The sequence below is a fragment of the Vulpes lagopus genome, chromosome 13 (assembly GCF_018345385.1).
Source record: "Vulpes lagopus strain Blue_001 chromosome 13, ASM1834538v1, whole genome shotgun sequence".
NCBI lineage: Eukaryota > Metazoa > Chordata > Mammalia > Carnivora > Canidae > Vulpes > Vulpes lagopus.
Window position 1 is genome coordinate 37,118,526 of NC_054836.1, and position 27,261 is coordinate 37,145,786.

A 27,261-nucleotide genomic window follows, 5' to 3' on the forward strand; every position below is an offset into this window, starting at 1 on the left:
TGTCTTTTTTTTTTTTTTTTTATTTATGATAGTCACAGAGAGAGAGAGAGAGGCAGAGACACAGGCGGAGGGAGAAGCAGGCTCCATGCACCGGGAGCCCGATGTGGGATTCGATCCCGGGTCTCCAGGATCGCGCCCTGGGCCAAAGGCAGGCGCCAAACCGCTGCGCCACCCAGGGATCCCCCAAGGCAAATGTCTTTATTTCATGTCTCTCTGTCCATTCTATTTCCTGGATCAATTAAGACAACTTTTGGGGGGATCCCTGGGTGGCGCAGCGGTTTGGCGCCTGCCTTTGGCCCAGGGCGCGATCCTGGAGACCCGGGATCGAATCCCACATCGGGCTCCCGGTGCATGGAGCCTGCTTCTCCCTCCGCCTGTGTCTCTGCCTCTCTCTCTCTCTCTGTGACTATCATAAAAAATTAAAAAAAAAAAAAGACAACTTTTGGTAGGAAATTATAGTCCCATGACACTTTTAATTTTTTAAAATATTTTATGTATTTATTAGGCAGAGGGAGAAGCAGGCTCCCTGCGGGAAGTCTATGTAGGACGATCCCAGGACCCTGGGGTTCACGACCTGAGCCAAAGGCAGAGATGCTCAACCACTGAGCCACCCAGGTGTGCCAGCACTTAAACAAACAAACAACAAAAGTTAAAACCATATATAGTATTTTAATAAAAAGATGTCATTTTCATAAAATGTTAGAGTAATATTTTCTATTTTGTTCCATAGTCTTATTTGTCAATGACTTCTTTGGTCAGAGTTGACTGGAAGAGCCTACAACTGCATTGTCTATTTTAATTATTTCCCTCTAGACTCATTAACTTGTACTTGTCTACATAGACACTCCCCTGCCAATTTTTTATCAGCTCACATAGCCTGGCACTTTCTGCGATATTTGTTAAGTTAGCTGATTTACATTGCCGTTTTTAAAAAATTTTATTTTTATTTTTGAAGATTTTATTTATTTATTTGAGAGGGTGAGAGAGCATAAGCAGGGGGAGCAGCAGAGGGAGAGAGAGAGAAGCAGGCTTCCAGCTGAGCAGGGATCCCCATGGGGGGCCCGATGCCAGGGCGCAGGGATCATGACCCGAGCCGAAGGCAGGTCATGCTTAACCGACTGAGCCACCCGGGCGCCCCACATCGCAGTTTTAACATTTTTATTTATTATTAATTTTTTTAAATTGCAGTGTTTTAAATGCCAATTTTGAAAACACTTCTGGGCAATCCGGGGAGTCGGGCCACAAAATCAGCGAAAAGCTCTGTACAAAGAAATAAGCCATGTTCTGTGCGTCCGCGATATGCAAGGCATCGCACTCCCTCGTCACTTGTTACCCTACAAGGAGAGCTGCGAGACCCGGGAAAGGGAGAGGCACCCGCGCCAGGTTGGAGCCTGCGGTAAAGAGCAATCCGGGCGGCTCGGGCTGCTCTAAGGGGAAGGTTTCTCCCCCCGGGATGCCGCGGCCAGGTGGAAGCGCGCGCCCCGCGCCGCGCCGCGGTCCTCGGCCTGGCCAATCGGGAGGCGGGCGGCAGGGGGCGTGGCCGGCAGGGCAGGCCAATCGGGAGGCGGGTGATAGGGGGCGTGGCCGGCAGGGGGCGCGGCCAATCGGGCGGCGGGCGGCACGGGGTGTGGCCGGCAGGGGCGCGGCCAATCGGGAGGCGGGCGGCGGGGGCGCGGCCAATCGGGAGGCGGGCTGCCGGGGGCGCGGCCGGCAGGGGCGGGGCCGGCCTCGCTTCCCGGAGGCCCGCGAGCCGGCGCGCCCGGCGGCCGCCTCTCGCTTCCCCGAGCCATGGAGCGGCTGACCTTGCCTTCCGGCGGCGCCGCGGCGGTGGACGACTACCTGGAGTACCGGAGGTGAGGCTGCGGCTCGGCGTGGCGAGGAGAACGCAGGCGGGCCGCGTCCCCCGCGCCGGAGGAGCTCCCGGAATCTGATCCGCGGCTGTTGCGGGAGGCTCACTAACCTTGATTGGAGTTTCGTCTTTTTGTAATATCGTAATGACACGTAGCTCTGCCGTAGTTGCAATAAGTCTCTCCCGAGGCTGTTTAACAGATCTCCCGCCCCGACCCCTTCCAGGAGGGATTATTAACTCTTAGATTTGTGCAGAGGTGCAACTGTGGTTTTCTAAATGGCCTGTGACGAGTTACGCTTGGACTGCTCGGGCCTCGTCGTTTGCATGGTAGTTTAGCAATAGGGTGTGTCGTGAGCTTCCAAACATGCTCCCAACCCCGAGGTGCTGGTTTTAGGAGAAAGACTGGTGGTGGTGCGGTGGTTCCCGAGAAACTCCTCTCACGGAAATGGAAACGTAGCTGCCGCTTTGGTTTGAGGATGAGGATGCGACTCACTGCCTGCCCACTGCCCTGGGCCCTGCCTGACCAAGGCTGATGCACCTGCGGAGACATGTTATTTTTTCTGGTCTCCCCAAGAAAGGTTTTTGGCAGCTGGGAGACTGGGTGAGTGGGAGTTCCTGGAGAGGGACCAGCAGGAGCATATGGCAACGGTTGAAGGCGGCAGGGGCGCCGGGGTCGGGGAGGAGGTGAGGGGAGGCCGTTTGGCCAGGGAGGAGGTCGGAGGGAGGAGAATGTGTGTGTGTGTGTGTGTGTGTGTGTGTGTGTGTATACACGGGAAGTGAGGCAATCACTGCCCCGCCTGGGAAGTCTGAGCAAGAGGGGGTGCTCTGCTTAAAGGCGGCCGCCCCAAATCACCCAGGGTTGCTAGGGCAAACGGCTTGCTTAGTTGGCCTCCGCTCCTTCTGATGGTCCCGGTAGTATAGTTTTGGGTAACACCTAGGAACGGTTGGTAATTCTGAGCCAGACAAGTAAGAATGAGGAGCTTGGTGAGTCAGGCCTCATCCCCCCGGGTCTGGTAGGTCCAGGTAAGGCCATGAGTCCTGGGCCCAGAACGGTTTCCACCCAGTCCTCACTAAGGGCAGGGCCGGCTCCTTTAGCCTCCAGGGCTTTTCCCTGGGAGCAAGTTGCTGGGCCTTGGTGTTGGTTATTACTTAGATAATTAGTTTAGATAAGTGAACTGTCAGCCTCCAGATATGGTCTCTTGCCTGGTTCAGAAAATGTCAAGACCTGGTGGAAAATGATTTTTGCAAATACAGTTACCTGGAAGAATTCACTATAAAAAGTTAGAGCCTTGCCACTCAAAGTGTAGCAGTCATGGACCAGTGGTGTAGGCCTCACTTGTGACCTTGCTAGAAATGTGCACTCTCAGGCCCACTCCAGACCTATTTTTTGTAAATTTTTTTTTTAAATTTTTATTTATGATAGTCACAGAGAGAGAGAGAGAGAGAGAGAGAGAGAGAGGCAGAGACACAGGCGGAGGGAGAAGCAGGCTCCATGCACCGGGAGCCCGATGTGGGATTCGAGGGACCCCCACTCCAGACCTATTAATCAGGATCTGCATTTGAACTAGATCCCTCGGGGATTCTGTAATTACTGTAAAGTTTGAGCTGTGCTGGCTTAGCAAATACAAATGATCTCTATCTTTAAAGACCTGTATTGATTTTGATTTTTTTCAGTACCTATTGGTAAACTTCGTGACAGCTATTATAATGTGAAATGACCCAAAACTTTTCTCAGAATAAAATGCCCCCGCCCTTTTACTATTGTGTTTCTAAATTATTTAAGTAAGGAAGAAGGTTGTGATGGCTTCGTAGCTTCCGCATTGGTTTTATTTATCTACCTCAGCTAAAGGCTTGAAAGTATGGAAAAAGGATGGATTGCACAAAAAATTAAGTAGCATCCTACAAACAAACATTTTTCATGACTTTTAAGGGGTGATATTTTCAAGGAGAAATTTCTTCAATTCTGAATAAATTATTTTACTTGCGCTTCCTTTTTCTCCAGGAATGTCAACTCTTAATTTCTTAAGAAATTAAGAAATAGTGGTAGCTTAATTTTTCCCATAAAACTTTAAAGTTGATGTTTTGGAATTAAACAATGATTACTCAATACAGATGTGGGTTTCTGTGGGTTTAAACTCCTAGCCAGGATTTGGGTTCACATTACCCATGTTGTCTTCAGCACTAATATTTTTTGTACTATTGTTTTTCTGGGGGGAGCACTATTTTTTTTTAAGATTTTATTTATTTATTCATTAGAGAGAGAGAGAGGCAGAGATACAGGCAGAGAGAGAATCAGGCTCCTTGCAGGGAGCCCAACGTGGGACTCGATCCTGGGACCCAGGGATCATGCCCTGAGCCAAAGGCAGATGCTCAACCTCCTGAGCCACCCAGGTGTCCCAGGAGTATTATTATTTTTTTTTTTCCAAGAGTATTGTTTTTAAAGAAGGGAATTATTAGATTTTTTTAGCAGGTTAGGCATCAGCTTTAATTTTTTTTTATTTTTAAAATTTTTTTTTTTTTTTTTTATTATTTACGATGGTCACACACACACACAGAGAGAGAGAGAGGCAGAGACATAGGCAGAGGGAGAAGCAGGCTCCATGCACCGGGAGCCTGATGTGGGATTCGATCCCGGGTCTCCAGGATTGCGCCCTGGGCCAAAGGCAGGCGCCAAACCGCTGCGCCACCCAGGGATCCCTTTTTTTTTTATTTTTTAAAAAATTTTATTTATTCACAAGAGACACAGAAAGAAGCAGAGACATAGGCAGAGGGAGAAGCAGGCTCCATGCAGTGAGCCCGATGCGGAGCTTCATCCCAGGATCCAGGATCACGCCCTGGAGCTTCATCCCAGGACCCAGGATCACGCCCTGAACCAAAGGCAGACGCTCAACTGCTGAGCCACTCAACTGCTGAGCCACCCAGGCATCCCAGGCTCCAGTTTTTATTGAAAAGTGTGAACATGTTTGCTTCAGAATCAAAGGAGAAAATGAGATTGAATTTGCGGTAATTGTTCGGTGGTAAACCTGGATCAGTAAAGTCAGATGTCATGAGTTCAAGAGGTTTTTTTTTTTTTTTTTTTTTAATCCTCTTTTACTTGGAAAGCAAAAGCTTTACTACTATTTTTTTTAAAGAAGTGTGTGTTTTTTTTTAAGATTTTGTTTATTTATTCATGAGAGACACAGAAAGAGAGAGGCAGAGACATAGGCAGAGGGAGAAGTGGGCCCCCTGCAATGTGGGACTCGATCCTGGGACCCAAAATCACACCCTGAGCCAAGGGCAGACACTCAACCGCTGAGCTACCCAGGTGTCCCAAGCTTTACTAGTATTGTGTGTAATTTTGCTATTAACATAAGCCTAATGTAAAAAAAAAAAAAAAAAAAAAAAGCAAAGCTGAAACAGCATTTCCTTTGACTTTATAAGCATAGTTTAATTTTAGAGTTTAGTGTTTTTAACCTAGAAAATAAATATTCAAGGCTTAAAATAAATTTTTATTGTTGTAGAATAATAAATATTCAAGGCTTAAGAGAAGTTTTTATTGTTGTAGAATTGTTGGTGATGACGATGGAGGGAAACTTTTTACTCCTGAAGAATATGAAGAATACAAAAAGAAAGTACTACCGATGCGCTTACAGAACAGGTTATTTGTGAGCTGGCGATCACCGACTGGAATGGATTGTAAGCTTGTGGGGCCAGAGACACTGTGTTTTTGTACACATAGGTAAGATATTGCTCTGTTTTCTGGTGATTAGAAAATATAAAACTGTAGCACAGCGTATCTTCCTTCTGTAAATAACATTATTTGTGATAATTGAGAAACATTTAAAAATAGGCCTTTATATAATACCCTAGAAATTGTCTAAAGTGTTTTTTTTTTTTTTTTTTTTGCTATAATTAAAATTTTCTCTTATATCCTATGAGAACTTATTCTGGAGTCCATCAATCTAAGCATCTCTTCTCTTGCAGTTGGTAAAATGAGTGGTGACCCTACAGCTTTGCTAGATGTCTACTTCTCCCACTACCAGATAAGTTAGTAAAGGATGGGCCATCAGAATGCCAAACTGCTTTTAAGAGTTTGAGTTAACCCACACTGAACAGGTTATTTACCTATAGATAGAAGAAGCATTTCTCCTCAGACTTACTAATCTCCCTTTGTACTTTAAGAAACATGTGTTGATACCTTTCTTTTAAAAATTTTAAAAAAGATTTTATTTATTTATTCATGAGAGACACCCACAGAGAGAGGCAGAGACACAGGCAGAGGGAGAAGCAGGCTCCATGCAGGGAGCCCGATGCAGGACTCCGTCCCAGGTCTCCAGGATCACGCCCTGGGCTGAAGGCAGGGGTCTAACCATTGAGCCACCCAGGGATCCCCTGTTGATACCTTTCTTAAACAAAAATACAAGCACACCGCTTTTTTTTTTTTTTTTATTTATTCATGATAGTCACAGAGAGAGAGAGAGAGAGAGGCAGAGACACAGGCAGAGGGAGAAGCAGACTCCATGCACTGGGAGCCTGATGTGGGATTCGATCCTGGGTCTCCAGGATCGCACCCTGGGCCAAAGGCAGGCGCCAAACCGCTGCGCCACCCAGGGATCCCGCACACCGCTTTTTATTACAAATGGTCCCTTCCCAAGTAAAGCACACGAAGGAAAGAAAATGCAGGAGATTCCAGTCACTGAGTGTGTATTGCCTGTACCTGAGGTTTGCATTTGGCCGTGTTTGTTGTGTTCTACTTTAAATTTTACTGCTGTCACAGGTCACAGTTGTAAAGCTCAAAAGGACAGAGTTGCTGCTTGGAAAAATCACTGAACCTATTATGTGTTTTCAGGTAACAACTTTTTAACTTTCTGTTCCAAAGAAACCATGGAAGGAGAACCACCCTGTTCTGATAGTTTCTGGGGCTCTTTCACGAGAGACTCTTTGTATAGTTGCTATTTACATACAGACTTGCCATCTGCCAAAGGTTCTTAAGCAGTTGCTAGGATGAGTAATGTTGTATATAGATTGACTTGAAATTTATTTAGCAACCCCAACTAAAAACACTGTGGAGAAATGGAGGATAAGGGTTATGCTGATATCTTTTAGAACTGAAGAGGAGTTTGGTAAATTTGTGTTGGTTTTATCATTTACTTTGTATAGATTTAGTGCCAGTCTCATTTATATATATTTATGTTGCATGGAATTAACCTTAAAAATTAACCCAACCTAAATTCAATCGAAAAGTTTAGTACTGATCACTCAGTGAGATCCCTGTCTAAACTATTATTTTTCCCTATTGCAAATATTGAAATTATTATTGAGATAAATGAAGAATATATAGAAAAATAGAAAGCTCACCACCCAAAGGCAGCTACCCTCAATACTTTTTACACTGTTCATGCAGTTTTTCTCTACATAGATAGAGAAAACTACATACATAGTTGCTAATTATGTGTACATATAAATATTGAACAAGTTTTTAATGACAGAGTCACAGAAGTATGTTTCCACATTGTTGTGTAGTAATCACAAATAAGATTTTTAATACCTACTCAATATGCTGTCTAGTCCGGTGGTGTGTATTGTGTGTTCCCCAGAGCTGTGAGGGAGTCTCAGGGGTACCCTTGGAAGGTCAGGTTAAGGGAAGGACAGACTCCAATTCTGGCTCTTTCCCTTGCTTTATCCAATTCTGCTTTTATCTATTTTCTATATCATGGTTCTGTAAAAAACTATATTTACAGAAGAGGTTTCAGTGCTAAAAATTCTAGAAACTGTTGTCTAGTGATTTACTTACTCATTTCCTTAGATATATGTTGTGTACTGTTGCTGATATTATCTTTCTGCAGAAATCTCTATACACAGAATTATTAGGGTATATTTTTGAGAAATGAACTATCTGGTTAAAGGATTTTTTTCAATTAAATTTGATGGTTTTATTTTTATTTGTTTATTGAAGTACAGTTGATATATAATGTTAGTTTCAGGGGTGTAACACTGATTTGACAATTATATACATTAGGAAATGTTTTATGCAAAATTAAATACACCATGGAAAGAATGGATCTTAACTGTCTTGAAACATTAAGTGAGAGAGGTTCTTCTATAAGACTCTTGACAGCATTGTGAATTATGTATAGTTTTTTCTTTGCTAAGTGAAAAATGGTATCTCATTGCTATTTTAATTTGTACCAATTATATTAATATTAATAATAATAAGCTTAATATTTTATTGAGTATCACCTTAAGAGCAAGAAGTGAGTGGCCTATTTAAGAAAATTAAGTGTTTTAACAAAGAGCTTTGGCTTTTAAAAATGTTGACGCTTTATTTTGAAGTTAAAATTTAAAAATTAAATTACATTCATATATGTTTACTGAACTTATTTCAGTTTTAAATAGCAAACCTATGAAAAATTTAAGTAGTGTACTTTGATAAAAAGAATTTTGATAAAGAACTTTTTCCACACTAGTGCTAAGTATATTAAGGGAGTTATAGTTCCTTGTATATTGTTGTGAAAATTCTTCTTAAGTAACTAAAAATGAAAATCTAAAAGAGTGAAGGTTTTTTTCTGACCAACGCAATTTGTGACATAGCTGACGGAAATACTGTAAGGGAGTTAATTTTTGCCTTACTAACAAGAACAGGAAAATAAAAAGAATAATTTTGTGTTTAACAAAATAGAAATGGTAATTTCCAGCAATACTTGCACTGTTTTTTAATATCCTCCTTTTTATTTATTTCTTTTAGGTATAAACAACATAAAACTGACTTTGAAACGATTCCGCAGCAGCGCCCCATTAGTCTCCCTTGCCGAGTGACTGGCTGCCCATGCAGGACTTACCTCTACGTCCCTCTGAATGGCACGCAGCCCATTCGCTGCAGGTGCAAGCACTTTGCGGATCAGCACAGTGCTGCGGCTGGCTTTATATGCAATGTCTGTGAGTTACATTATTATAAACATACCAACAGAATGTTTGTATTTCTTTATTGAATATTTAACATGCCTTTTTGCCAGTTTTATTCAGCTGGGTGGTCAATATTAAACAACTCAGAAAAGCTTGATGGAACTACTCTAAAATGTTATTTTTGTGGAAAACCTCTGATTTGTATGTTTTGCAATCAGAAGCCGTAATCTCATGTAATTCAAATAAGTTAATGAGAACAATAGATTTTATTTTTTATTTATTTATTTTTGAGAACAATAGATTTTAAAGAACACCTAGATGCGATCTGATTTTAGTTTATTTATTTACACAACCTTGAGATTTAGAGTAGTGTGCTCTACTGACTGAGCCAGCCAGGTGACCCAGATTTAAATTTTTTAATGGGAATTTTACCAACTAAATTCTGAGAGGTTTTTAAAAAGGATCGGAAAAGTTGAAAAAGATTTTATAATTTCCTGGTAGATTATCATGTAATTGCCTAAAACACAGGCTGATGGGAAAAGCAAAAAGTAACATAATTTTAGCACATTATATGTGATAGCACCCTTACCTCAATACCTATACCCAAATCCCAGCCCCTATCACATAGGCCCTTTCACTTGATCATCCTTTTAAAAACCCCTTGACATAGGACATTACTTCAGTATTTTCTTCAGGAGGTAAGTTATTCTAGTTTTCATAGTAGTTGGAATTGAAATATGTCATAAGACATTTTTAATGACAGTGGCAGGAATAAATGTATTTCATTGGCTAAGTATGGAAGTAGTTAGATAAAATTTACTTATGTGCCTTGGTTTCCATACACATTTTTTAGAAGTGTGAGTGTGTAAAATTTTTTTAATAGTGAATTCTGGCCTCCACTTCAATGTGGCTTTTAATATATATATACATATATATATAAAACTTTTATTAAGATATAATTCACATAGCATATAACTCATCTATTTCAAGGGTACAGTTTAGTGGGTTTTTAATATACTTAAAATAGAATTGTGCAACCATCACCATAGTCAATTTTAGAACATTTTAATCACCCCCAAAAGAAACTCCATATCCATTAGTAGTCATTCTTTATTCCTTCCTCTTCCCCAGTCCTGGGTAACCAATAAATACTTCCTGTCTGTATGGACTTGCCTATTCTAGACATTTTGTATAAATGGAATAAGGTAGCCCTTTGTAACTGGCTTCCTTCACTTTGCATAATGTTTGTATGAGTCATTCATGTTGTAGCATCCATGAGTACTTCTTTCCTTTTTATTGTTAAACAATATTCCATTGTGTCCTTTCTATGTCTGTGGGTTGGTTTTCCTATATGACTTTTATGGGGCAACCACAGGGAGGCCTCCACATTGTCTCTTCACCTGGTCCTACCACTGGGCTCACCACACCTGCTTCTAACTCAGTGTTTGAGGAGAAGGCCTGTATTTCCTGGCTTTCTAACGTTACCCCAATTTCTTTTAGTCCCACTTGGTTTTTTGAATACCTTTTTCCTGCTACATACGTTACCTTATCTTACTCATTTCAGCATCTTCCAGGAGTAAGAGCAGTGGCTGGGAGGGAGTTCAGGGGCTGGAGGCTAGAGTTGTAGAGGCCAGAGGACAGCATATAAGGGATCCAGATTCAGATGATTGTGGCCAAGCTGGGCATTTTTTTTTAAGCTGGGCATTTTTAGGGCAGAGAGCTCAGTACTTATTTTAGAGACATATTTAACTCCCTTTATGTCTTGATTCAGGTTCCAAGTGTTCAGGATTCCATAGTTGCTTCACTTGTGCTTGTGGTCAGCCTGCATATGCTCATGACACAGTAGTGGAAACTAAGCAAGAAAGACTGGCTCAGGGAAAACCAGTGGGACAGGATGTTCCTTATGCAGCGATGGGAGGCTTAACTGGCTTCAGCTCACTGGCAGAAGGCTACATGCGATTAGATGACAGTGGGATTGGTAAGTGGTGATCTACGGAATGTGAGCTTCTCATATATGTAGGGCACCTGGGTGGCTCAGTCTGTTAAGTGAGCTTGTCATATTGTTTTTATGTGTGCTGACGATAGTGAAGTCCTGTATTTGTTTCACACTTTATATTCTTTAGTTTTTTTCTAGAAAACGTTCTCTCATTTGATTTGTATTTTTTAAAATAAAGGTTTTATTGCCACTATACACTGTATGGTCCTTATAGAAAACACAAGAGAAAAGATCACTCCTACCCCAATACTAGGACCCAAATCCCAACCCATAACCATGTTTTTGTAGTGGCTGAGTATTTCTTTTATTTGATATAATACACTTCACTTGTTGCCCAATTATATGCAATTTTTTGCCATTATAGCCATCTCATTTTAGAAACAGGCTTATGTCTATGTGTGCATATGCCTATGCATGTGTATACATGTTATCACATTTATAATGTATGCACACACTGCTTGCATACATGAAGGTTTTAAGTATATAATATAGGGAAAAGTTCAGTTGGATAGATCTTGAGCTATTTTTTTTTTCTTCTGAGTTGAATGAATAGGATTAGGAAGAATATGGTTCCTAATTACTTTAAATACTTCTGTGTGTATGGATTTTTTGGTATTCTGTTTTTTTCAGTACAAAATTACATAAATATAAATGAATATTATCTTGTAAAATATTCAAATAATAGAAATGAAGTATTGTAAGTCCCCCTTGAACACTTCTCTTTACCCTAGATTCTTTCCCAGAGGGTAATTTGTTGTCATCAATTGATAATTTATTTTTCTTTTTAGCATACATTTTTATAGTTTTAACTTGGAAAAAATTTGAGAGCTTAACATATCAGAACACACAAATCTATTTAATTCTTTTAAACCCCTGCATAATATTCTATTATGTCACTTTGTCAGATTTTCTAAGCCATTACCGTCAGTTTTTCTAAACCTTGTTTAAAACAATTTAGATTGTTTCCTTTTTTTTTTTCCTTTACAAATAGTCCTGCCAAAAACATCCTAGAACTTGTTTCCTTATATGCTTCAAAAATCTGATCCTAAGGTAGACACAGAGAAGTAGAATTGTTGGGTTGAAATGTGGGAAGTTTTAATATACTCTGTCAAATTGCCTTCCAACAATGCTGTATTTGTTTATACTTCCTCAACTGATTTTTTTAGCTTCCCTATTTCTCACATTTATGCTAGTCACTGATGTTGTCAAACCTAATTTTCTGTCAGTCTGACATGTGAAAATGTTATTTCAGTGTGATTTCCCTGGTTATCAGTGGGATGAGAATCTTCTCGTATTTATTGGCCATTTTACCTTCTGTGATTTGTCTTTTCATATACTTTGCTCACTTTTATGTTTTTATCTTTTCTCATTTATTTATAGGAGGTCTGGTATATTCTGTATACTAATCTGTCATTCATTTTGCAGATAGTTTCTTCCAATCTGTCCTTTTGTTTTTTATTTTTTTTGTATAGTTTTTAAATTTTGGAGGCAATTTTATAATTATGTTCACCTTTATTTCACTTTAATACTTAATTTTTTTTTATGTTTAGCTTTTTCATGTACTTGGAACACATTTTTTTTTTGTGAAAGTGTGAGGTATGTGTAACTTCAGTTTTTGTTCAAATTGATGACAAATTATCCAAATTCTGTTCTTTCCCAAATAATTTGAAACTTTACATTTCTCACATTCTGTCATACTTACTAGTTTGTGGCATTCGCCTATTTGCCTATCTTTTGTCAATATTACTTATTTTTAATTATTATTTTTCATAGTGTGTTTTGATATTGATATGGTGAATGCCTCCTGTTTGTGTGTGTGTTTTAAGATTCCCTTGATTTATCTATGTATTCTCATCTAGGTAATTTTACAACTAGCTTGTTAAATTCCATAAATAAATAATTTTTCAATTTTCATGGGCGCATGATTTTATTAAGCTCGTGGAACAGTTACTGAAAATCCAGTTCCCAAAGGCAAAAAAATAATGATAATAATGATGATGTTGATGATGATTGCAGCTTTGGACTTCTAGGAGTCTTTCTAGTTTCTTTACATTTTTTTTTTTTAAGATTTCATTTATTTATTTGAGAGAGATGATGAGAGAGGGAAAGAGAAAGAGCATGTGAGCAGGTGATAGGCTCAGAGGAAAGGGAGAAGCAGGCTCGATCTCAGGACCCAGAGATCATGACCCGAGGTGAAGGCAGATGCTCAACTGCTCAATTGACTGAGCCACCCAAGTGCCCTCAGCCTCTTTACATCTATTAACTCATGTAGTTCTCACAATAACTCTGAGTTTGGTGTTACTATTACTCTTATTTTATAGATAAAGAAACCCAGCACAGAAAAGTGTATATCTTAGTTCTTTGTTATTGACCTAGTTAGTAAGTGGTAGGGTTGGGTTCAATCCAGAATTGTTCTGGGCTAATTGGTCTGCCTCACTGTTGCCTATTTCTGTGTGCAACTACCATAATGTTTTCAATATTAAAACTTTATAATAAATTAATATTTATGACTTAATTACTTAAGAATTTTCCTGGCTTTTTCTTACTAATTTTTTGAGAACTTTGGCATTATTTTTTGGCAACATTCTATTATTTACAAAACATTCTATTTTTACAAAAACATCCTATTATTTTAGTTGATATCAGGCTGAATGTAGATTAATGTAGGAATAATTGATATTTTAAAATGTTGAGTCTCTGCATTTGTCTTCTGGGTAGCTGAGTGGAATTCTTTTTTTTTTTTTTTTTTAAGATTTTATTTATTCATGAGAGACACAGAGAGGGAGGTAGAGACATAGGCAGAGGGAGAAGCAGGCTCCTTGCAGGAAGCCTGATGTGGAACCCAATCCCTGGATCCCGGGATCACACCCTGAGCCGAAGGCAGATACTCAACACCTAGGCCTCCCTCTGATTGGAATTCTGAAGTTATCTTCATGAAAGTCCTCAATCTATTTCTTAATTTTCTTTCTGGGTATTCCTTTTTTTTTTTTTATAGCTACCATATGTAGGGTTTTTTCCTTTCTTTATATTTTCTAGCTGATTATTATTTGTTTATAGAAAAGCAAATGTTTTATGCTGCTTTTGTTACCAATCCTTTATTACTTAATCTTAGAGTTTAAAATAAATGGTTGCGGGCAGCCCCGGTGGCTCAGAGGTTTAGCGCTGCCTTCCGCCCAGGGCAGGATCCTGTAGACCCAGGATCAAGTTCTGCGTCGGGCTCCCTGCATGGAGCCTGCTTCTCCCTCTGCTAGTGTCTCTGCCTTTCTCCCTCTCTATGTCTCTCATGAATAAATAAAATCTCTAAAAAAATAAAAATAAAATAAATGGTTGCTGTTATAAATCATGGTATTTTTGCCTTTTCCAGTATTTCTGATCTTATTCTCTACTAATTACCATGGCTGGCATTTGCAAACAGTGCTAAGTGATAGTCGGAATAGCTGCCATCTTTGCCTTCTTATGCCTTCTGGTATTTTGTCGGTCTTCTTTATAACAGAAAGAGAGAAAACCTCTGCTTTTTGGCCCCTGAGGGAAGGTAGGGTGAGGAAAGGTGAGTGAGGAGAGGAAGCAATATGTTTTTGTCTTGATTTCAGATGTAGGGGAGCCTGGGGCAGAGGGTCATCTGCTCTATTAGCCATGTAGAGTCCTGGACAGAGATGACAACTTGCTGCTTTGGTTCCTTTTTGATGCAGGAGCCCATAATGCCCAGCTCCTAGTGGGTGTTTGGAAGGCAGCTGAGCTCTAAGGCAGTGGACCTGCCATGATAGTTGTCATGGCAAGGGGATCCTGAGCAGAGCTAGAGGTGTGTCCTCTGAGCTCTGGGGGATTCAGTAGAGAAGTGGCAGGCATTGATGGATTTGTACTTCTTCTAGAGAAAGCAAGTGTGAGGCCCTACCAAGCTGTGAGACTACACTACCACTTAACTAACCTTGAGCATTTGAGATCAGTAGTGCATGCAGCAACCAGAAGACAGCATAAGGACCTCAGTGGACCTCCAGCCACATGAGAGAGGAACTGGAGAAGGAGGGGGCAGGAATCTAAAAGAATGAGCATTGTCCCACACTGTTTAGGTCATAAGAGAGGACTCATTTTAAAAGCCGAATAGGACTAAAAGTTTATTTCCTTCCCTCTCTGCTAAATGGGGAGAGGAACGTAGGGGAGGTGGTGGTTTGTGAAGAAGACAGAGCGCTTAATATGTTTTCTTTACAGCTTCCTTCCTTTTGGTCCAAAGGTCAATGTTTTTAGCGATTGGCCTTTGTAATTTTGTGGTGTGGGATTGTGGATATTTCTTCATTTCATTGAATTTTTCTTTACTTTTTCATATTTCATTTTGAGATGGTTTTCCAGTGAGGAACAGAGTAAAAATACACTTATTCTGCCCTCTTCAACTACAGGTTCTTTATCATGAATGTCTTGTTTTATCTTGATAGTGTTTTTGTGACTGTATTAAGGTTTTGTACTTCTTTGTCATAGTTCCACTCATGCATAATTTTTTCTGTGAAAACGATATCTGAGAAATACATACTTTTACCTAATTCCCTTTTACTTTATATGGCAGATAAACATCTAAATAAAAATTCCTTTTTTATAGAAAGATTTTTTTTTCTAATTATTCTGCTGAAGTTCTTATTTATTTTGCATTGAAATAACTTTTTTGTGTCCTAACAAATAAGGATTTAATTTCCATTCTTTTTTTTGTTCTCAGGTGCACCTTCAATTGAATTTTTAGACTCTCCAGTTACAACCATGGACCACCCATTTCTAAAATCATTTCAAGCATCATCTAGTTCTTCTCCAGAAACACTGACAGATGGTAATGAAATGAAACTGACAGATATGTTTGGATGTAGTAAATAAGAATGTAGATTGATTCGTTTTCTTGATCTTATTTTTTTCCCTCAGTATTACCACAATTTCGTTTTCATTTTACTTTTAGTTTGACCCGGTACTGAGAAAAAGCAAGAAACTTCCTTTTTTTTTTTTTTGAAAATTGTTAAATCTGAGAATTATGAGGATTCTAATAATATAATAATTTGAAATTTTAAAACCTTAGACGTTCTTGTTTTCATGTCTGAATAAGAGAGCCCTCTAGTGGCTCTCCCAAGCAGGATGTAATTTGGTAATAAGTATAGGTTAGTAAAGTTTTGTCATTTATAAATTATATGTATACATATAAATTATACATAAACATTATACATATATATGAATTTTATTCATTTTTAAGCACTAGTATTCTATTTCCCTTATTAAAATAAGAAAAAAATTGAAGAAGGAATTTTTATGATATATTAGGTATTTAATATTTACAAATATTTTTTAATATTTACAAATATTTTTATATGGGATTTTTCTTTTTATTTGTATTTTCCTAAAACTTTTTCATATACCCTGTCTCCACAAGGGGCTTTGGGGCTGCGTATACAAACAACACCCAACAAAGTTATGATAAAATATAGATAGAGGAAATCAAAACCAAGAAAAAGGACACAGTTGTGTCAACTTCTAAGGTTGATATAATTGCTGCTGATGCTTCAGTTTTGACTGAGTGTAGTGGCAGCCAAGGCACAGAGGAAGGTGTGCTTTTCATTGTTCGAGAGATACTCATATTATTATGGGTTCTAAAGTTATACCAGTGCTGGATTTTAAAGATGGCTCTATCATATGACAATGATATAGTGACCCAAGGTCCTTAACTTTTTCAGAAGACTACACAGGTGCACTCTCCTGCCTGCACCTTTCACCTCAGCCTGCAGTCCTAAGACACAGGTTACCCAGGTTTTCTCTGTATGGGGTCAAGGGTGGGGACAGAGATAGCTCCCCATCCCAAGACCCAGTATGTAGATCTTTCAAGATGGTGGTGATGAAGTCTGAGGCCGGCAGGGCTGCTTCCACTTACTTCCATCCAGCCAAATATTTGCTGGTCATTGTCACTGGTCATTGTCCTGGCACTGGGCTATTTTGTGGGTTGTCTTCTGGCCACAGAGTATTATCCCTAATCAGAGCTTTGGGCCTCTGGGACTCTTCACTCAGGACTTTGGTGTACCATCATCATCACACCCTCCTGCACAATGGGTGTTGGCTTGTCTGGTTATCAACATGGGAGAGTCCTTGTAGCCATGGTTTTGTGCAAGTGAAAAGGCATAACGAATACTCGGCCTCAACTACTCTGGTTCCTACAAATCTTCCTCTTTGGGATAGGGTCTCTTTCCATCTTGATTGCTTACAGACCAAAATGCCAAAAACACATGAAAAGAAGATATCCAAAAGCTTTCTTTATACTTTTGACATTCAGCTTCACTGTTTTAGTGGCAGGGGAGATGTTGACTTTACTTGATCTTTCTACTTTCCAGAAATGTAAGACCCTCTAGTTGTTCATTATTCTTTCAGATGCTCTGGTTAAGCTTGACTAGATAATTGGGAAAGGATTTAAGCTTTCCAATTCTACAGACTAACCTATGTGGCAGAGGGCTTCCAGCTACCTTCTTGAGGTGCTTGGCGGTGATGGTGCTCTTTGTAGCATCTGGTCTGAGCTATACTAAAATTGCTTATTGGGGGATCCCTGGTTGGCGCAGCGGTTTGGCGCCTGCCTTTGGCCCAGGGCGTGATCCTGGAGACCCGGGATCGAATCCCACGTCAGGCTCCAGTGCATGGAGCCTGCTTCTCCCTCTGCCTGTGTCTCTGCCTCTCTCTCTCTCACTGTGTGCCTATCGTAAATAAATAAAAATTTAAAAAAATTGCTTATTGGTATAACTTTGCTCCCACCTTCTGACTAGAACACCTTACCCCTATCACCCCATCTTAGCTCTCCTTTCCCAAAATTTTTTCCACTTTTCTGAACCAAGGCAAAGGGACATTTCCAGAATACATCAATTCCACACATACTAGGCACCTGGGAGGCAGGATCTTAACCTCTCAAATGTGCATTTCTCCCACCACCAAGAAAGGTAAGGAAGATAAGCAAGTGCCAGGAATGGGCCAGGCCGAGCAGTAACATAGAGGCACAGAGGACAGGTTGAGGCCCAGGAGGAGAGGACTGGGAAATGCCTTCCCTGATGGTGCCAGCCAGAAGCCATCCTTCCCTCCACGTGGCCCCGAGGACACAGCATTCTGTGGCATGCAGGGGTCTGATGGCCACTGCTAGATTGTCCCTGCTGGTCAGAATCACATCTTAGATAGCTTGATTTTTTTTTTTTTTTCAGCACTTGACCCATTGCCTTGCCCACAGGTGTTCTATCAGTGTTTTCTGATCAAAACTCTGATTGAACTGTCCACTTGTTCAGGATCATTCCTGTTGTTATAGGAAAACTGCAGAACCCTCTCAGTGTATATTCTCTTCTGAGAGAGAAACACAGGACCACCCCTGGCTGGTGGTGTTGCCTTCTGTGGTCCCCCAGTAGGAAACCTGTATCTTTTTTGCACTTGCCTATTGTAAGTCACTTTGTCTCCAGACTCGGTAACAGTCTCTGTCCAGCTCCAGCTTACTCAGACATTCCTGAGCTATAGATTCTAAATGGAAGCTAGTTACTACCTCCCCCCACTCACCTGATTAGACCTTATTACTACTGACTGGTCAGGGAAGGAGGGTCACTGTCTCTGTCCCCTGACTTTGGCAGAATGACTGTCAGAATGAAAACGTGATTTTCTTTCCTGAAGCAATTTTAAATTCCTTTCATAGCACAAACTGGTGCTTGTTTAGCTTTAAAAAGTGAATACCCACTGGGCGTTATACTATATTTTGGCAAATTGAACTTTAATAAAATACATATACATATATTTTTTAAAGTGAATACTATGGAAAATGGTTACAATTATTTTAGTTTTGAAAAGTTTCAAAGCAGGTAGTATCTTGGTTGCTTGTACAAACTGCCATAGTCTAGTCAGATGCTATAACAAAATACCATAGACTGAGTAGCTTATACACAAGAGAAATTTATTTCACATGGTTTATTTCTCACTAGAGACTGGAAGTCCGAGATTAGGGCGCCAGCATGGTTGTGTTCTGGTGAAGGTCTTTTCTTGATTCACAGCTGGCCCTTTCGCGTTTTGTCCTCATACAGTGGAAGAGTTGAGCAAGGATCTCTGTGGGGTCTCTTTTATAAGAGCACTAATCCCATTCATGAGGATTCCACCCTCCTAAGTACCTCCCAAAGACCCCACCTCCTAACACCATTGCATTTGGGCATTGGGATTTCAACATATGAATTTGAGGGGAACACAAACATTCAGACTATGGCACAAAGAAAGGCATTGTGCCATAATGCACTATGGCATTCAGACTATGTAATTACTTTTGTATATTATCTGTTATGGTGTTACATGAAATTCTAGTTTTGCTATAAAATTTAAAATGTAGTTGGACAAAGCTAAGTGTGCTTTTATATGAAAGAGATATGAACCAGTTGCACATTAGGGGAATGTTTGCCAATAAACATTACTTTGTTTTGCAATGCTCTGCATTCTAAAGAATTAAGTAGGGGTGCCTGGGTGGCTCAGTTGGTTAAGCATCCAACTTGATTTTGGCTCAGTTCATGATCTCATGGTCCTGGGATCAAGCCCTGTGTTAGGCTTTGTGCTCAGCTGGGAGTCTGCTTGAGATTTCTTTCTGTTCCTCTCTCTCTGTCCCTACCCTCCCCCCAAATAATTAGGTAGTAGGATCAATTACCACTTAGATCATTCTGGTTTGAAAAATAAAACATTATCACCAGTAAGAGGAAAGTTTTATTTCTGTTTTTTTTTAAATTTCAGCAGAATTTGTAGTTCCATAAATATATTACTTACAGAATTATTTTCCTTATTAGTAGGTACAAGTAGTCAAGTTTCTTCCATAAAGAGACCTGAGGAGGATGATATGGCTTTCTTTGAAAGACGATACCAAGAAAGGGTAAGTCTGTGGTGAAATCTGCTTATACTAGGCATTTAACTTGTGACAAAGATGCAATTACATGTTGATTGCGGAAAATCATTAAAAATAATTTATAAAGTCTTTAGTTATAGCTGATGTTGGCCTTGAGACTTACTTAGAATGATTCAGAGAGAGACAGGATGAATGAATAATATGATACATAATACAGTAGTTAATTTATGAAGGTCATAAAGATTAAATATACAGATAAAATTGTCAATAATAAACATCAGCTATCAGCAGATTTTTTTTAAAATATTTTATTTATTCATGAGAGACACAAAGAGAGAGGCAGAAGGAGAAGCAGGCTCCCTTTAGGTAGCCTGATGCAGGACTTGATCCCAGGACTCCAGGATCACGACCTGAGCTAAAGGCAGACACTCAACCACTGAGCCACCCAGGTGGCTCAGCAGACTTTTAAATTAAATGTACCTTGAATTCTTTTTAAAGAAAGATTTATATATTTTAGAGAGAGAGAGTAGGGGGAGGGGTATAGGAACAGGGAGAGAATCTCAAGCAAATGTCCCACTGAGTGAGGAGCCAGATGTGGGGCTAGATCTCACAACCTGGAGATCATGACTCCAGTTGAAATCAAGAGTTGGATGCTCAACCAACTGAGAAACCCAGGTGCCCCTGGATCTTGAATTCTTTATATGTAATATCTCTTCTCAGTACATCAGGTATATCTAGACTCAAGTTAAAATTATTCATTAGCCTTTAAGGAACTAGACACTAAATAGAAATGTATTTTAGCAATTCCCAGGGCTCAACAACTATATGATGTGTTCCCGGCTTTCTGTAGTGATAATTTTCATCAGTTATCTACCACACTATAAACTCCTTGGGGATAGAGATGCCTGGGTGGTTCAGCGGTTGAGCGTCTGCCTTCAGCCCAGATCGAGTCCCACATCGGGCTCCTTGCAAGGAGGGAGCTTGCTGTGTCTCTCATGAGTGGATAAATAAAATCTTAAAAAAAAAAAAAAAAAAGAAAGAAAAACCTCCTTGGAGATAAACAGTATTTTATTATTCTTAATATTTTCCCCAGAACTAACTATAGTACCTTGTACATAATAAGTTTTCAATAAATATTTATGGATAATTGAAAAAGGAAACAGATATTAATTGATACTTACTTTCAAACATATCATATACTTAGATATTTGATGTGTTTCATGGCCATGTTCACATTTGAGAGTTTTGTTTTTGTTTGTTGCCAGATGAAAGTATGTTAGTTTGATAAGGTATGGGGGATGGTATCCACCATGTGGTATAGTCCCCAAAGTGCTTTCCTTAGGATTATTTTATAGTTGCTCTGTGGGTGTTTATTATCTCTCCAATTGGGTAATAAGAGTCATGAAAGTAAAGACACTCTTGTCACTTTTTGTTATAGCTTGTTAAATAACCGAAGGTGTGGAGAAAGGAGACCTTTAAATAAATTCACCTTCCAAGAGGAGAGGAAGGGAGTAGGGGAGAGAGATCAGCTTGGTTTCCCTGATGAAGAATTTTGAAGTAGAGGGGGGAGTCCTGGATGATTTAAGGCAGAGCTAGAAATAGAATTTTTTGCAATGATGAAAGTGTTCTATACCTGTGCTATAGCTATTCATATGTGGCTAAATAATTCTAAATTAATTAAAACTTAAAAAATTATTTTCCTCAGTCACACCAGTCACATTTCAGGTGCTCAGTGGGCCATGTGTGGCCAGAGGCTACCTTACTGGAAAGCTCTCATCTAAGAGAAAGAGGAGGTAGTAGGATCTCAGGGAGGGAGATGAAATGGCCAGAGGGAGGGTTAAAAAAAGACTTTTTACAACATCATTAAGGCTAGACTTTTAATCACATCAATCTCCACTCTTGGAATACACATGCTCACAGCTGGATTTTAGTTTTTCCTTCACAGGGAAGGGACAGGATTCTAGAATTACTTCCTTTCCTCAAGAAGTCTGGGTTGTGTTGACTGCCTTGAAAACATGTCTGTAGTATTTGCTTGTGGGAGGATAATGGGGGGGGAGTGATTGTTTTAGAAGATGTACCTGGCCAATCCAGACTGAGTATTATAAATAGACCTAGAATTTATGGATTTACAAGATGTAGTTTATAACTCTCCAGCTTGTGTGATTTATGGATTTATGAGACACAGCTTATAAACTTTCCAGCCTGTGTGATTAATGGCATATAAAAACAAAGAAGCTCAAACCTCAACAACTTCCTCTGAGCTGGTATGTACTATACGTGTTGTTGGTACTTGGATTTTACTGCAAAAAAACAAGATATGTACCACTGAGGGAAAAGATGATTAGGAAGCCAAATCTGACGGGTCACAGCCCCTTTAGAAAGCAATGCATATCTGGTTTTGCTTCTATCCTGGTACAATGGTAACATGTAGTATGGGGAAGAATCTACCATAAATGTGAGTTGGCTTTGATATTTGAAGCCTTTGTGGTAACATAGTGTACTAATTACTTTTAGGTATATTGAAGTGTCGGTATTATTGAAGAGTTGCTTCATTGCTTCTTTTTTTTAAATTATTATTATTTTAGAAGATTTTATTTTTATTTATTCGTGAGAGACACACACACAGAGAGAGAGAGGCAGAGACACAGGCAGAGGGAGAAGCAGGCTCCATGCAGGGAGCCCGATTCGGGACTTGATCCTGGGACCCCAGGATCAGGCCCTGGGCTGAAGGTGGCACTAAACCGCTGAGCCACCCAGGCTGCCCTTCATTGCTTCTTTTATGTATTAGGTCAAGTTATTTTCTTCCATTGTGGATGGTCTCGTATCCCTAAGAAAGGAGAATTTTATTAGGGAAACAATTATCAAAGGTGAACTAGGTGAAAGGGGCTATTAGTTCCAGGAAATTGAAAAAGAATAAAAGGAGCAGGAGGAGGTATCTTTGCTCTTCAGACACTAGATTAGGTGGATGTATTTGCTAAGTACTAAGTAAGAATGCCCGGCTTTGGCTTTGTTTGGTCATTCAGCATCTTGTCCCTTTTTTGACATTACTATAAATCTAACACTTGGCCATGAATGAGAAAGGAAAAGGGACTAGCATTTGTTGATTGATTGCTTATTAAGTATCTGGATTTTGTATATATGATCTCATTTATACCTTTAGAACAACTCTGAGAAGTATCTATTACTATGATCCTTTTTTTTTTTTTTTAAACAAATGAGAAGGGGCACCTGGGTGACTCAGTGGTTGAGCATCTATCTGCCTTTGGCTCAGATTGTGATTGCAGGGTCCTGGGATCGAATCCCACATCAGGCTGCCTGTAGGGAGCCTGCCTCTCTCTCTGTGTCTCTCATGAATAAATAAAATCTTTCTTAAAAAAAAGAGAGAGAAAACTGTTGGTTTAATATTTTGCCTCAAGTAGTTAATAAATGGTAGAGTTAAGATTCAAATACTCATACTCAAATACACTTGCTCTTCTATGTGACTCCAAAGCCTATAATCTTTGCCTTAGTGAAGGGTATGCCTTTGGAGGTCCTGCAGATGACCTGCTGACTAATATAGTGTACAAGTGATACGAATGTATGGTTTTTGAATGAGATTCCCAACCAACTCAGGAGGGAGAGGGGAAAACGGGGGATGAGACAGAGGTGAGATATATAAATTTTATTATTGGGAAGTTATTATTTACAATTTGATGATTGGGTAGACTGGTTTGACTAGGTCCCTTCTGGTTTCTTGATATTATTCCTATTACCTTAAAAGGTAGGAGGCCCTCCACCTACCATGCCCCATACTTTCCATCCCTTTCTCCTTGAAGGATAAGGTAGTGGGTGCTGCTTCAGGAAATTTTAAGAGGCAGTGGGCTTTGTGTTCTTTGTGGCCTTTTTTTTTTTTCCCATAGAAAGGGTTTAAATGTTTTTAAAAGGTCAGAAGGCCACTACTTAGGATATGTAAAGATATGTCTTTGCTTCACTGACACTGGAAGGCAGCCTTCAAAGAGTTAACTGTGGAAATGTAAAATCCAGAATTATAGGTATCTGTCCTCAAAGCAGTCCATGTTCAGAGATAATCCAGCTGCATCCTGTGTAGGGAATGTGCATGGACTGGATGTAAGGTTAGGTATTTAAGCTTTTGTAAAACAATTTTTTTAGTGGCAGGTAAAGTTAACTTATGAATTTTCTCCAAAGCAATATTCACTATATGTTATTTTTATAAAATGCTTCTGCAAAGTTGTAATCATACCATATTTTTTAAAAAATATTTTATTTATTTATTTGAGAGGGAGAGAGAGCACAAGCAGGGGGAGCAGCAGAGGGAGAGAGAGAGAAGCAGGCTCTCCACTAAGCAGGGAGCCCAAAACAGGGCTTGATACCAGGACCCCAGGATCATGACTGAGGTGAAGTTGGACGCTTACTCAACTGAGTTACCCAGGCGCCCTAAAATCATACCATATTTTAAAAATGCAATTAGGTCCCTTTGACTATTAGATTTTGGCTTTAAAATTTAGCAGCTTAGGGATGCCTGGGTGGCTCAGCGGTTGAGCGCCTGACTTTGGCCCAGGGCGTGACCCTGGGGTCCTGGGATTGAGTCCCACATTGGGCTTCCTGCATGGAGCCTGCTTCTCCTCCCTCTGCCTATGTCCCTGCCTCTCTCTCTCTCTGTGTCTCTCATAAATAAATAAAATCTTAAAAAAAAAAAAAAAGAATTTAGCAGTTTAGTCACAGCTAAATAACTGTGAAATGGCTGTGATAAATGAGACATGATTCCAGATAAGGTGTGTATAACCTTTTTTTCTTTAGAATGTTTTACAGATTATTTTATCAACAAATATTTTAATTTTACAGATAAAGATGGAAAAGGTTGCTAAGCAGAAAGGAAAAGCACCATTGCCATCAAGTACAAAACCTTCATGAAGACTATTGGGAAAATTAAAACCATCATCCAAATAGATCTTGTTTGTGTTTATTTAAATATAATAATACACTTTATTTTCTCTCAGATTATTTACTTCTCTTACTATGTAAAAATGTCATTTTGATTGTTTCCTTTATTTAAACAAGTGAAAATACTTTATATTACTTTTGTCAACATTCATGATTTAGTATTTTGTATATATTTTTATCTCTCCTAACAAATGAGGTTATTTTCATATTGGTCAAAGTCTGAAAATACAGTAACTGTTTTTAGTTTGTCATAATTTAACTTTTTGAGGCTATTTAAAAAATTAAACATGTTATTGGGGGTCTTGAACAAATATATAAGGAGGGAACACTGTTTAAAAATAGTAAGTTAAAAATATCTTTTTTATTTGTCAAACTTTGTAATCTTGATTTATGTATTTAAATAAAAATTGTATTTAAAAATTATTTAATCTTTTTTTTTTTTTAATTTATTTATGATAGTCACAGAGAGAGAGAGAGAGGCAGAGACACAGGCGGAGGGAGAAGCAGGCTCCATGCACCGGGAGCCTGATGTGGGATTCGATCCCGGGTCTCCAGGATCGCGCCCTGGGCCAAAGGCAGGCGCCAAACCGCTGCGCCACCCAGGGATCCCTATTTAATCATTTTTTAGTGGTGTCTTCTTTTTTTTTTTTAATAATCTTTTTTTAAGATTTTTTATTTATTCAGAGAGAGAGAGAGAAAGGCAGAGACACAGGCAGAGGGAGAAGCAGGGTCCATGCAGGAAGCCGGACGTGGGACTCAATCCCCGGTCTCCAGGATCATACCTCAGGCTGCAGGAGGCGCTAAACCGCTGTGGCACTGGGGCTGCCCTAGTCGTGTCTTCTGATTTTTAAGTTGTTTTGTTGAGGGGATCCCTGGGTTGCTCAGCGGTTTGGCGCCTGCCTTCAGCCCAGGGCATGATCCTGGAGTCCGAGGATCGAGTCCCGCATCAGGCTTCCTGCATGGAGCTTGCTTTTCCTCTGTGCCTCTGCCTCTCTCTTTCTCTCTCTCTCTCTGTCTCTCATGAATAAATAAAATCTTAAAAAAATAGTTGTTTTGTTGATTATGCATTGTATGTAATTGTATTGAACTTCTTGTGCAGCAATTCAAATCCTCTTGGCCCCACCTCTTACTCCAAGACTGCCGTGAAACAATTCTAGGCAGGCTTCTGACGGCTTCTCATGGAAGCCATTTGATGGCATTTCATCTTGAGAACATCTCATGATTCTCTTGTCTTTTTCTCCAGGGATCCTCTGATTGTGTGGCTTGGGATGCTTACTGGAGCTCCTTTGCATCATAGTTGTATGAAAGTTCTGGGAGTGTTAATGACCTTGGGACCATCCTTGACTTATGGATAAATGCTCTTTTTTCTGCTGGGAAGAGAATTCTGAGATGCCTTTCATAAGCTTCCTCAGAAAATCCTGTGGGATTGACTACCAGTTACCCATAGCAGTGGCCAGCTCTGTAATTCATTCTTATGTTAGCTTTCTCTAACTTCTCCCTTTCTGATCCCTCTCTCTGGTTCTCTCAGATTACTTCTCAAAGAATACTCACCTGTATGAATATTTGTCTTAGGCTTGCTTTTGGGTAGTGGGTAGACCCAAGCTAAGATGGGTACCAGGAATGGCCTTAGAAAGCAAACCCTCTGGATGGGATTCTGTGACTGGACCATTCACTGGACAGATGACAATAAAGACCCCATAGCTAGAGGTAAGTGGCATAGTGATAACTCCTGTCATGTTGATGTGTCACAGTTACTGTATTAGATTAGGGCAGCCCCAGTGGCTTAGTGGTTTAGCGCCACCTTCAGCCCACGGCATGACCCTGGAGACCCAGGATCGAGTCCAGCATCGGGATTCCTGTATGGAGCCTGCTTCTCCCTCTGCCTGTTTCTCTCTCTCTCTCTCTCTCTAATATTATATTATATTATATAATATTATATTATATAATTATATTATATAATATCTAATATTATATATATATATATAAAAGATGTGGGTAGAGTGTGGGTGGAAGGTGAAGTATTAGGTTATATAGTAGCTGTGACATTACAATGGAATGGGACTAATGGAAATTATAAAAATGGAGGTGTTGGTTAGTTATTGTTAACTGCATTAACAAAACTTTGAAAAAAGAAAATGACATAGATTCATGTTAGCTATTTAAGTCAAGGCATGCTGTGAAAGCCAGAGTGTCTCTATAGCACCCTTTAAGGAAAATCTAATCAGCAGATGTTGGCAATCTGTGCTGACAATCCAACCCAAATAGTAAAGGAAACTGAAGACACAGCCTTGATTATCTCCTCCAACAAAGTCAGCATGTTGACAGGAAAAGACTGGAACTTTGAATCATAGGGTGGGAACATTTGTGTTTGTGAGTCTGAGAATCTTGAGCCTTCATGTTTCCTTGATTCTCTGAGCTGCAGAAGCGGCCTCCCCTCCTCCACTTTTTTGGATGGAGAGCAGCCTTCACTTACGTGGAGATCCTACAAAGAATTTATCTGGGGCACTTGCATTGTAAGATGACACTTGTCGTCCTTAAGACTTATCCCTGCTACCTCTCCTTAATTCCAAACTGATAACTAGGGTCAGGTCTCAGCATACCCTTACTGGGGAAATACAGTCCTTTCTAATAGGAGGATAGGTTACAATCTGAATAAACTGCAGGTTCTGGTTAAGATGTATTGACAGGAGCCCATGAAGCATGCTTGGGAGTAGATCTTGAGGGTGTTAGAGGGGATGGAAT

The 27,261-nt window shown here is 39.8% G+C and overlaps 1 protein-coding gene across 2 annotated transcripts; it reads left to right on the top strand.

The window, feature by feature from the left end:
• Positions 1–1,726: 1,726 nt before the first annotated feature.
• FAM221A (family with sequence similarity 221 member A) lies at positions 1,727–24,942 on the top strand. Of its 2 annotated transcripts, XM_041727369.1 has the most exons (7): positions 1,727–1,853; positions 5,394–5,567; positions 8,574–8,764; positions 10,503–10,709; positions 15,430–15,537; positions 19,523–19,605; positions 24,421–24,942. In XM_041727369.1, the coding sequence occupies exons 1-7, from the start codon at positions 1,789–1,791 to the stop codon at positions 24,487–24,489; spliced, it is 897 nt and encodes a 298-aa protein (XP_041583303.1). In that variant the 5' UTR covers positions 1,727–1,788; the 3' UTR covers positions 24,490–24,942. The 2 variants fall into 2 exon arrangements, with proteins under 2 accessions (XP_041583303.1, XP_041583304.1); XM_041727370.1 differs by lacking the exon at positions 10,503–10,709.
• The last annotated feature ends 2,319 nt before the right edge of the window (positions 24,943–27,261 follow it).